The 12,503-nt window shown below is 38.4% G+C and overlaps 1 protein-coding gene across 6 annotated transcripts in view; it reads right to left on the bottom strand.

Annotated features, from left to right (window-relative positions):
* Positions 1 to 12,503, bottom strand: part of QSER1 (glutamine and serine rich 1) — a 64,254-nt gene that overhangs the window by 12,460 nt on the left and 39,291 nt on the right. For 5 of the 6 annotated variants that reach the window (XM_070427739.1, XM_070427741.1, XM_070427740.1 and 2 more), the window contains 2 exons: positions 9,840 to 10,051; positions 2,618 to 2,755 (listed from right to left, as the gene is read on the bottom strand). In XM_070427739.1, the coding sequence (XP_070283840.1) occupies positions 2,618 to 2,755; positions 9,840 to 10,051 (350 nt within the window). The remainder of the gene's footprint in view (positions 1 to 2,617; positions 2,756 to 9,839; positions 10,052 to 12,503) is intronic. The other variant, XM_070427742.1, reaches the window with a different exon arrangement.

Below are 12,503 nucleotides of genomic sequence, written 5' to 3'. Positions count from 1 at the left end.
TATCCACTGAGCCAAACCGGTTAGGGCTGAAGACATGTTTTTATTGATTTTTTTAGAGAGAGGAAGGGAGAGTGAGAAACCTCAATGTGAGAGAGAAACATCAATCAGATGCCTCCTTTACGGCCCCAACTGGGGATTGAACCTGCAACCTTTAGGTGTACAGGATAATGCTCCAGCCAACTAAGCCACTAGGACAGAGCTAGATGATGATGTTTTGTAACATGAATAATCTTTAATGACCTTTCTGAAAATGTATATATAATCCTCCGGATCTAGTTTCTAATTTCAGAGATGAATAAAACCACTCTTTATATATTAAAATACAAACACAAGCACAGTGACTAGTGAAAGAACATGTCCCCTAATTGAAGAAAAAGTCCTTAGTGAGGAACACTTTTTAAGGTCACACAATAACACACCTGATAGTTTTCTTTTATCTTTCTAGTAGTGATTAATTCTATTCAAATACTATGAGAAATTCATTAAACAAAGACAAGTTTTACATATATATCAATTTTTAACTATAACCATTAAAATCTTTCCCCCTCATATTATATGGAGAAAAATAAGCAATATTAAAAAATCATTTAAATACAACTGTTGAGAAATAACCACTACTAAGAGATGTGTATTTTATGATGCAAGAAGCTTTGAGAGTGGAAAACATTTAATGGCAAAAATACCAACCCAGAAATTAAGTATTGTTTTTGTTGTTGTTAATTCTCACTTAAGGATACTTTCCCATTGATTTTTACTTTTTTTTTCTTAAATATATTTTATTGATTTTTTACAGTGAAGAAGGGAGAGGGATAGAGAGTCAGAAACATCAATGAGAGAGAGACATCGATCAGCTGCCTCCTTTACACCTCCTACTGGGGATGTGCCCGCAACCAAGGTACATGCCCTTGACTGGAATCGAACCTGGGACTCTTCAGTCCGCAGGCCGACGCTCTATCCACTGAGCCAAACCGACTAGGGCTCCATTGATTTTTAGAAAGTAGAAGGGGGGGAGCAAAGAGAGAGAAAAATCTATGTGAGAGAGAGACGTTGATTGGTTTCCTCCCTCGGGGATTGAGCCTGCAACCAAGGTACATGACCTTGACCACAATGGAACCCAGGACCCTTCAGTCCATGGGCTGACAGTTTATCCACTGAGCCAAACCAGCTAGAGCAACTATTGGGTTTTGATCATGGTTCATCTACCACTAACTTGTTAACTTAGGAAATAAAATTTAATCTTTTTGAACCTTAGTCTACCAAATAAATATTTTTGACTAGACAATCTCTAATTCTAAAATGATGTACAGATTATATCAGATGGTCAAAAAAGCATGGACCAGAAATTAGAAGACCTTTGATCTTAATCCTTTGCTACTTGCAAGCTGTGGGCCCTTAATCAAGTCTCTTAACCTCTGATCCTCACTGTCTTTATCCACCAAAATGGATGTCCAAGTTCTTCTGGGATTGAAATGGAATAGCCTGGCAAAATATGTGGAAATAATAAAACAATATGTATTATTAGGCATTACTGTTGAAATATCTGATTATCTTTTGATCTTATACCTGTTCAATTCATTTTGATATAAGGGTAATGAAAATTAGCTCATTAATCCTTTCATTCCTTCTTAAAAAAAAACAAGTACTGATTTGAAAGAGAGGAAGGGAGAAGGAGAGAGAGATAGAAACATGAATGATGAGAGAGAATCATTATTGACTGCCTCTGCACACCCCACACTGGAGATCGAGCCCACAACCTGGGCATGTGCCCTGACCGGGAATCAAACCATGACCTCCTGGTTTATGGGTTGATGCTCAACCACTGAGTCATACCAGCAGGGCTCATTCCTTCTTTTAGTTGTCCCTGGTAAAAACTAAAGTAGCTGAAGGCTAAATATTAGTGAGCAACATTAGCTATGTGAATTATAAGTTTATTTCATATATCAATTTTATCCCTATTTTATTATAATATAAAATTACTAAAGTATAAAGAAATATTAATGAATGTAACCCAATGCATATAGTTTTACTACTAATAGATAAGAAAATAATTACTGTGATGTCTCTTTTACTGGACACAAATATGAAATTTCAATTTTTATATCATTATCTGATTCATCTTTCCAGTATCTGGATCTTTCATGATATACATGAAATATTATGAGGATGATAATGATTCCACAGTTGAAAGAAACTATTGGTTAGTTACATAATTTTACCGTGAATAGAAATCAATAAAAGTGCATCCAATATAAAGTTGTTCAAATATTCAGAAAAGTCATGAAAAGATATTACCATTTTACAGAATAAATATATATCATGGATTTGGTTTTTTAAATTAATTAATTATTATTATTTTCAAATTTATTTTTATTGTTGAAAGTATTACAGATGTCCTCCCCCTTTCTTTCTCATTGACCTCCTCCCACCCTGCACCTGCCCCTCCCAGGCCTACACCACACTATTGTCTGTGTCCATGGGCTATGCATATCATTGATTTGTTAATGGACAAAGTATAGGTATATGTTACAAAAACCATACATTAAACACATAACTAAAACACAAGAATAAAATAGATCTATAAATTACTACCAAAAAAGTACTACTTAACAGACTGTACCATTGCTCTTCTCTAAGGCTTGCATTGTGTCAGGGTCCAAAGCAATGCTAACAAGCAATTCCATGTAACTCTTAAAGGTTTCCTTCATTGCTCTTGTGTTCAAAAAACGAGTGACAAAGGGAGCTGGAGGATCAAATTCTGGGAGGGAGAAAAGATGAAATATTAAATATTCTTTCCTGACAACTTTAAAAAACAGGTTTCTCTATAATAAGACTGTATAAGCAGATGAAAGGATGTAGATAAAATTTCTCAAATTAAAATGGTTCTCCCACTCTGCCTTTTAAAACACCCGGGTGAGAGAATTTGAAAGCTTGTTTATACCTCAATCACTGGAGAGCTTTTAAAGCGAAACAACCGCCTGCCGCCCGCCCCGCACCCCCGCCCCCATTGTTAGATTTATTAAAACATGATCTTTGACAAGGGATGGAAGTTGCAATGAAGCTTAATGATACTTTATAAAAGGTTCCTAGGTGACTCTGAAGCCCAACACCAGTCCAGCCTCATCAGAACCTATTTCTTCTCCCTGGGCCCTATCACAGTCAGGAGAAGTACATATAAAACGCTTCTGCTATGAAGTGTGATGGTTATCTCCAGGAAGATCATCCATATAACTGTTTGAGTCATAAAGTAAACTAGACACCTTTTCCCAATGGGACACCATTATTAAAAAAATAACATTGTATTGATTTTTAGAGAGAGGGGAAGGAGAGAGAAACATCAATGTGAAAGTGCAACATTGATCGGCTGCCTCCTGCATGCCTCCTACTGGGGACAGAGCCCATAATCCTGACATATGCTCCGATCAGGAGTAGAACCAGCAACCTCCTGGTGCATGGGATAACACCCAACCAACTGAGCCATAGCAGCCAAAGTTGGGACACCATTTTTATCTAAAAGAATGACCGACAGACACTGCATGCCTATTCAGACTTAAGTATGCTGCAGACATTTTCTTAAAAATCAATGCAGTGGCCTTAGCTGGTTTGGCTCAGTAGATAGAGCATCAGCCTGTGGACTCAATTCTGGTCAAGGGCACGTTACCTTGGTTGCAGGCTCCCGGTCTTGGTGGGACAGGAGGCAACCAATTGATGCGTCTCTCTCACATCAGTCTTTCTCTCTGTCTCTCCCTCTCCCTTCCACTCTCTCTAAAAATCAGTGGAAAAACATCCTAGAGTGAGGATTAAAAAAAAATTTAATGAAGTGAATCTATCACTTCAAGGAAAACAACTAATGGTATTTGTTGCCAATAATAAAAATTGAGGTTTCAAGTGAAAATTAGAATTCTGGAAAAATTATATCTACCATTGTCCCAATACTTAAAGACTTCATCAATGAGAACAGAGGTGGCATTAATAAATGTTATTTTTGATACTATAAAAGTATGACATAAATGTAAGAGGTAAAATCATAAAACTTTTAAGAAAATATAGGAATAAATATTTATGACTTGCGACTTGGTAATGGATTCTAAATATAACACTGAAAGCAGAAGCAGTTAAAGAAAAATTTGGCTTTATTAGAATTTCAAACTTTTGTGCATTAAAGGACATTATTTAAAAAGTGAAATGTTGCCCTAGCCCAGTGATGGCGAACCAATGACACGCATGTCAGAGGTGATATGCGAACTCATTTTTTTGGTTGATTTTTCTTTGTTAAATGGCATTTAAATATATAAGATAAATATCAAAAATATAAGTCTTTGTTTTACTATGGTTGCAAATATCAAAAAATTTCTATGTGACACGGCACCAGACTTAAGTTAGGGTTTTTCAAAATGCTGACACACCGAGCTCAAAAGGTTCGCCATCACTGCCCTAGCCAGTTTGGCTCAGTGGATAGTGTGTTGGCAGTGGACCCAAGGGTCCTAGGTTCAATTCTGGTCAAGGGCACATGCCTGGGTTTCAGGCTGGATCCAATGTGCAGGAGGCAGCCAATCAATGATTCTCTCTCATCACTGATGTTTCTATCTCTCTCTTACTCTCCCTTCCTCTCTGAAATCAGTAATAATAAAAAAAAAAGTGGAAAAAAAAGTGAAATATCAACCTACAAATTGGAAGAAAATGTTTTTAAATTATATATCTGATAAGAGTTAAATATTTAGACTGCATAAAAAACACCCACAATTCAAAAACAAAAGGAAAAATGACCCAATTTAAAAATGTTCAAAGGATTTGAATAGACATTTCTGCATAGATAAGCAAATGGCAAGTACATGAAAAGATGCTGAACACCATTAGAGGTTAGGAAAATATAAGTCAAAACCACAGTGAGACACCACTATAAATAACAAGTGTTGGTACGGATGTGAAGAAATTGGAACCCCCATGCATTGCTGGTAGGAATGTAAAATGGGCAACCATAGTGAAAACCAGCTTGGCAATTTCTCAAAAAACTAAACATACAATTGTCACATGACTCAGCAATTTCACTTCTAGGTATATACCCCAAAGAATGGAAAACAAGGACAGATATTTGTATGCCAATGTTCATTGCAGAGGGGGAAACAATCCAAGTGTCTATCAAGAGATTAAAAATTAAACAAAATGAATGTATATACAGGTGTATAAACTTACAGTGGGATACTATTGGACCATAAAAAGGAATGAAGTTCTAATTCATGCTATAATATGGATGAACCTTGAAAACATTATGCTAAATGAAATAAGCCAGGTACACTTATACAAGATATTTAGAATAGGCAAATTCATGAAGACAGAAAGTAGATTAGAGATTACCAGCAGCTAGGGAAGGGGAGTTAATGTGCTTATAGTTACAAAGCTTCTGTTTGGGGTGATGAAAGTTTTGGAAATAGTTGTGATAGTTCCATAATAATGTGAATATAATGAATGCTACTGATTTGTATACTTAAAAATGATTAAGCCCTAGCCGACTTGGCTCAGTGGATAGAGAGTCAGCCTGCAGACTGAAGGGTCCCAGGTTCGATTCCGGCCAAGGGCACAAGCCTGGGTTGCAGGCTCGATCCCCAGTAGGGGGCGTGCAGGAAGCAGCCGAATGATTCTCTCTCATCATTGATGTTTCCATCTCTCTCTCCTTCTCCCTTCCTCTCTGAAATCAATAAAGAAATATATTTTTTAAAAAAATAATAAAAATAAAAATGGTTAAAATGGCAAATTTTATTCTATTTTACCACAACTTTTAAAAATATGATGAAAATGAAATAGAATATGTACATCAGTGAGCAAACAAGTATCTTCATATGACCAATGAAAGTTATAAAATCATTCATGGATCAAAGATATATTCAAAAGGTAAGATGAACCAATAGATCTTAATGGAACAGGAATGAAAAGTTGAAGAAACTACTACTTCTCAAGTTTGTCAAATAAAAAATTTCCTTGAGTAACAAAAATATCCATAATTATCTGAAAAGGTAATTAAAATACTCCTCCCTGTCCCAACTACATATCTATGTAAGGCTGAGTTTTCTTCATATACTTTAACCAAAATAATCTATATTATAAAAGGCCTGTGGCCGTAATGCCCAAAGACTGAACTCACCAGGAGGTGTATTGATGGGTCCCGCGGTGGCTGCGGCGGGCAGGACTTGTGGGTGACCAGGAGGTGCATGGAGCACCTCTTGGTGTCGTGCCCCCGCCCCCCCCCCAAAGCTGCTCACGGAGGCGGGGCCTGCGGCTGGGGGCCCACAGCTTTCGGCAGCTAGTATATAATAACCGAATGTAGAAGCAAATATGAAAATGCTACTCTTCTAAATACTGTTAACTTAGGAAAATACAGTTGTTACAAAACTTAAGATCTAATTGGTTTATTTTAAAGAAATACTTTTAAAATTTGTTTTAACTGATACTTAGTAAATATAAATAATAGAAAACCTAAGTATTTTGGAATCCTCACTCTATCCTCACTTAAAGATTATTAAGAAGTTTTTTGTGTTTTTTTAAAAATATATTTTATTGATTCTTTTACAGAGAGGAAGGGATATAGTTAGAAACATCGATGAGAGAGAAACATCGATCAGCTGCCTCCTGCACACTCCCTGCTAGGGACATGCCTGCAACCAAGGTACATGCCCTTGACCGGAATCGAACCTGGGACCCTTGAGTCTGCAGGCCGACACTCTATCCACTGAGCCAAACCAGTCAGGGCTATTAAAAAGTTTCGAAATAAATAGGTTGGAAACCAAAAGCCTGTAAATTTATATTTTTTATTAATATTTGCCTTCTTGCCCTGGCCAGTTTGACTTAATGGTTAGAGCACTGCCCCGCAGACTGAAGGGTCTTGAATTATCAGTCAAGTGCATGTACCTGGGTTGCAGGTTCCCCAGGCTCGATCCCTGGTTGGGGCAGGAGGCAACCAATAGATGTGTTTCTCTCACATCAATGTTTCTCTGTCTCTACACCTCCCTTACATTTTCTCTAAAAAAAAAAAAAAAAAAGAAAAAGTCATGGGAAAAATATCCTCAGGTGAGGACTAACTACATTTATTTGCCTTCTTTTTAAGTAGTACTAAAAATGTTTGCCTAACTTTAAGTGACACCTAGTGGTTACTAAAATTACCAATGAAAAAAATATTATTGTGATTGTCTTTTGGTAAATTTAGTGTATGCTCAGAACCCATACCTCTCTATTCCAAAGAGTAAGTAGGCCTGGCCAGTGTTGCTAAATGGTTAGAATGTGTCGGATCACCAGCCCAGCTGGGCGCATAGAGGAGGCAACCAATCAATGTGTCACTCTCACATCAATGTTTCTCTCTTTCTCTCTCCTCCTTTCCCTCTCCTTCCCTTTCACTCTCTCTTAAAAAAAAAAAAAAAAAATCAATGGAAAAAATGTCCGTGGGGGAGCATTAACAACAAAACACAAGTAAGTAGGAAGGCGAACTGCAAAAATTATCTATGCCTTCCATACACACTCAAAGCACTGAATTCCGTTATAAATTCTGATATGCATGCTTCTAAACAACCATTCCTAAGTAGCTTTTAAAAACAGTACATTTTAAGTCAACTTTTGCCCTGAGGAAGAATTTTTATGATGATTCTATTTCAATTCAAATAATCTCTAAAATTAGCTACCAAGTAATGATACTTGTTATGTGAGAAACCATTGTGGACATCAAACAGTAGCCCCCAATAACCAATTCATCATTCGAGTTCTGCCAAGATTACAAACTAAATTTCTCAAATATGTCTCCTCTCTTCCCTCCATCCCTGCTGCCACAACTTAGGTTCAGATTTTCAATTTATACCTAAACTATGATGTCTTGTAATTCAATTTCAAAGTTCTCATGTTGTTTCCTACTTAAATCCCTCCAAGGACTCTCCTTTGTTTACAGGATCCCAAGTTTTTAGCTTTAGCATGGCATACATGGTATTCCATCAACCTTTCATCTTTTCCTTCCTACCTTCAACTTCATGCTCTAATATAGAAGGATCAGCAAACCTTTTCTGTAAAGAGCCAGATGGTGAATATTGAAGCTTTAATGGTCATATGCTCTCTGTAATAACTACTTAAATCTGTGGTTGGAAAGATACAGTATGAAATATGCAAATGAATCGGTATGCCAATAAAACTTTATTTATAGACTAGGCTGCAGATCCTATTTGGCTCACTGTCCAGAGTTTGCTACCTCTGCTCTAGACTACGGAACCATTTGAAATTTCTTGCCTATTGTAATTATACAATAAGTTTGATGGCTAATGAAATGTGTACTGACATTTTCTTGTGTTTTACAACTACCTGAAGTTTTATTTCTAAGAAAGTAAATATTTACATATAACCTACATAAATGCTCTTTGGTGTTTCCAAAATTTTTAAGAGTGAACAAGGGTTCTAAGGTAAGAAAAAATTGATAACTGCTGATTTATTTCAATCTTTTCATGTTATAAAAGAGAAGTAAAGCACAGAGAGGTTACCTAGCTTAGCCATGGGCAACTGGTTGGCTGGTGGCAGTATGCATTATAGTATACTAGAGGCCTGGGGCACGAAATTCATGCATAGGAGAGGGGGTGTCCTTCAGCCCAGCCTGCACCCTCTCCAATCTGGGACCCCTTTGGGGATGTCTGCCTGCCAGTCAGGCCTAAACTGGCAGGCAGACATCCCTCTCACAATCCAGGACCACTGGCTCCTAACTGCTTGCCTGCCTGCCTGCCTGATGGCTCCCAACTGCCCTCCCCTGCCAGCCTGATCACCCCAACTGCCCTCCCCTGCCAGCCTGATCACCCCAACTGCCCTCCCCTGCCAGCCTCATCGCCTCCAACTGCCCTCCCCTGCTGGCCTGATCTCACCCCTAACTGCCTCTGCCTTGGCCCCCACCACCGTGGCTTTGTCCAGAAGGAAGGCAGGATGACTGGAAGATGTCCAATCGACCCAGTCTAATTAGCATATTACCCTTTTATTAGTATATGATTGATAAACATCCCATATATATATGAATATCCTATATAATGAGGAATATGCTAATTATCCATTATGCCCTGAGGTGTAACGACCAAGCGCATCACAGCCAGATCACGGATCAGCAGGAGGGTGGGCCAGCGAGGTACAAGTGGGCTTCAGAGAGCTACAGGAGAGTGCAGGGCAACAAGCTATGAGGGGGTGCGGGGGGAGATACAGGAGGGCGGCAGCGACCTACTGGTGCACGGATCCGTGCACAGGGCTACTAATATATATATATATATATATATATATATATATACACTATATAGAGTTTCAGAGTTGCTGCTTCCTCGGCTAATTTTACTCTTCTAGCATAAACTCAAACTCAGAAATTCAAAACTAGAGCAGTGGTTCTCAACCCTCTGGCCCTTTAAATACAGTTCCTCATGTTGTGACCCAACCATAAAATTATTTTCGTTGCTACTTCATAACTGTAATGTTGCTACTGTTATGAATCGTAATGTAAATATCTGATATGCAGGATGGTCTTAGGCGACCCCTGTGAAAGGGTCGTTCGACCGCCAAAGGGGTCACGACCCACAGGTTGAGAACTGCTGAACTAGAGGATTCTTAGTAAATCATCTGAGAACTGGCATTACTAAGGTCTTCTTCAGTTCACTGCTTTTTCTACTTCACAAGGCTATGTGTGTGGGCAAACTGATCGGGGAAAGTGAATTTATTTTTATAAAAGTCTGATTAGGTAGCTAAACCCCCTAAAGATAAATAAATATTGAATCATCAGCACCACTGCTTCTCCCCATTTATGTAGAAGATGTAAAGTAATTAAGGTACTCATTTCATGGAGAACTCACCCTCATTACTACTACTAGAATGGACCTCAGGAGATGAATCAGACTGGGATGATGAAAATTCTTCTTTCCATTTCTTTCGTTTCTTTGGTGGTGGCTCAGCCTTTACTTTTAGCTGTTTACCTTTGGGTTTCACGGAAGGGGCTTTTGTAGTCGTTTTTGGTGCTGGAGGATCAGAAGTTTTACTGCTATTACTAGGCTTCGCCTGAACAGTTCTGTAATGTTATAAACAGACTTCATTAACACACTGAAATCTTGTCAAATTAAAGTAAATTAGAACAAATGAAAACAAACAAAACCAAAAGAGAAAGACTGGAGAACACTCTCACTTCCTCAACAACAGCTCCAAAATAAAGTCCAAGTCCTATACCTCTCCAATGCTGAATCCCCCAATTTCTCTTGAAATGCATTCTTTAACTACTGACATTCAATACTCAGTTACTAAGGGACTATTAATTCAGTCCCTATTTCTCTCTCTTCACTACCCCCTCCCTTTATGAACTAATTTCCCCAAATATGAGGCTGTATAGCACAGGGGTGGGCAACCCCTGGCATGGGTGCCAAACATGGCAAGCCAGTAACTTTTGCTGGCACGCGAAACCCTCTCTTATAATCTTCCATTTACAATTTTTTTTCTTAATATCGACTTTTTTATTTTTCAGATAAATCCAGTGTAGGTGCATCTTAGATAAATAAATAATTTTACATAACAAGTTGTCTTAAAGACCATAGACATGGATTGATGAGAGAGGGGAAGAGCAATTTCTTTTTTTTTCTTTTATTGTTTTATTGCTTAAAGTATTACAAAGAGAATTACGTATGTCTTTTTTTCCCACCCTTGACCATCCCCTGGCCTCCCCTACCCCACTCCCGTGTCTTATGTCCATTGGTTATGCTTATATGCATGCATACAAGTCCTTCGGTTGATCTCTTACCCGCCTCCCTCCTGCCCCCCAGCCCTCCCCGGCCTTCCCGCTGCAGTTTGACAATCTGTTTGAGGCAGCTCTGCCTCTGTATCTATTATTGTTCATAAGTTTATAATGGTCTTTATTATCCACGAATGAGTGAGATCATGTGGTATTTTTCCTTCATTGACTGGCTTATTTCACTTAGCATAATGGGAAGAGCAATTTCTATGCCTCTGCCTTAATTCTCCCTGCCTTCCTAGATCCGACCAGTATTTTGGTTTCATCCACATACACTTGGGAATCTTTGTTCTCAGTGATGAATTTTGTTAAGTCTCCTAATAGGAGTAGCCTGACGGATGAAAGTAGTAGCTCGTGCATATCTCTGAAGGTCACGAAATATAAACCGGATGTAAAATCTGTCATCAGTGATGCAGCAGCAAAAGTCCCATTGATAATATCAAACGCAGTCATAAAGTTTTCTGTCAGACTATCAGTGTACATGTATACATTAAAAAATAAATGTATTTTTCATCATCATATACTGTGTTTTTGTCGCTCGAATTAATTTTATTATTTCTTCAAGGTTCTTCACATACGTACACCTTAAGAAATATCAAGTAGGCATAACATGTTCTCAAAAAATTAGGGTTGGCACGCAGAATTTTGAGTCAGAGATTTTGCAGGTTTTGGCATGCACTCACAAAAAGGTTGCCCACCCCTGGTATAGCAGATGATCAGTGGGCTTTGGGAAGTAATACGTGATAAACCCTTCAAAGCCACATCTAGCTGTGAACATAAAAACTCTCACATGTGGTGCAGGTTTTGATGTGGAGACCCAACTGCATCTGTCCTGGAGCTCCTTAAGAAGATTTACTATAGCCCAAGCTGGTTTGGTTCAGTGGATAGAGCAACGGCCTGCGGACAGAAGGGTCCTGGGTTCGATTGCAATTAAGGGCATATGCCTGGTCTTTGGGCTCGATCCCCAGTAGGGGGCATGCAGGAGGCAGCCAATCAATGATTCTCTCTCATCATTGATGTTTCTCTCTCTCCCATTCTCTCTGAAGTCAATAAAAATATATTAAAAAGAAGATCTGCTATATACGAGTGCTAGAGATTTAAATGGATCAAATTCCATTATAAAAATAAGGTGGGCTGTTTCCAATAAGTTGGAATTTTAATCAACTAGACCTTCCTAGCACTAGATTGAGAAAAACTAGTGCAGCGGTTCTCAACCTGTGGGTCGCTACCCATTTGGCGGTCGAACGACCCTTTCACAGGGGTCGTGTAAGATCATCCTGTGATATTTACATTATGATTCATAACAGTAGCAACGTTACAATTATGAAGTAGCAACGAAAATAATTTTATGGTTGGGTCACAACATGAGGAACTGTATTTAAAGGGCCAGAAGGTTGAGAACCACTGAACTAGTATATCTCCTTTCCCATACAGACCACAGGGAATGTGGCTAGGTCAGTTTCCTTCCAGATTCATGCTGCCAACAACTCAGTTACATTAATATGATAATTCTATTGTACACTTGCTTAATAATATACACTGGAGTGGCCAAATTATTATGACCACCTGACGTTGGTAGGAAAATTAGCTATAATTTCGTGCTGAAGTTGCTAGAGGGCCAGACCATTATAAATAGGGAAGCAGGTTACAACAGTAGAAGTGATTTTTTTCTGAAGATATGGGTAAACAATGCGATTTAACAGCCTTTGAATGTGGGATATATATTATGATGAGTGGCCAG

Source organism: Myotis yumanensis, unplaced genomic scaffold (assembly GCF_028538775.1).
Source record: "Myotis yumanensis isolate MYYU_CA2020_CCGP unplaced genomic scaffold, mMyoYum1.0.hap1 SCAF_10, whole genome shotgun sequence".
NCBI lineage: Eukaryota > Metazoa > Chordata > Mammalia > Chiroptera > Vespertilionidae > Myotis > Myotis yumanensis.
The sequence above is the reverse complement of the archived record's forward strand: the minus strand, read 5'-3'. Positions and strand labels throughout refer to the sequence as shown.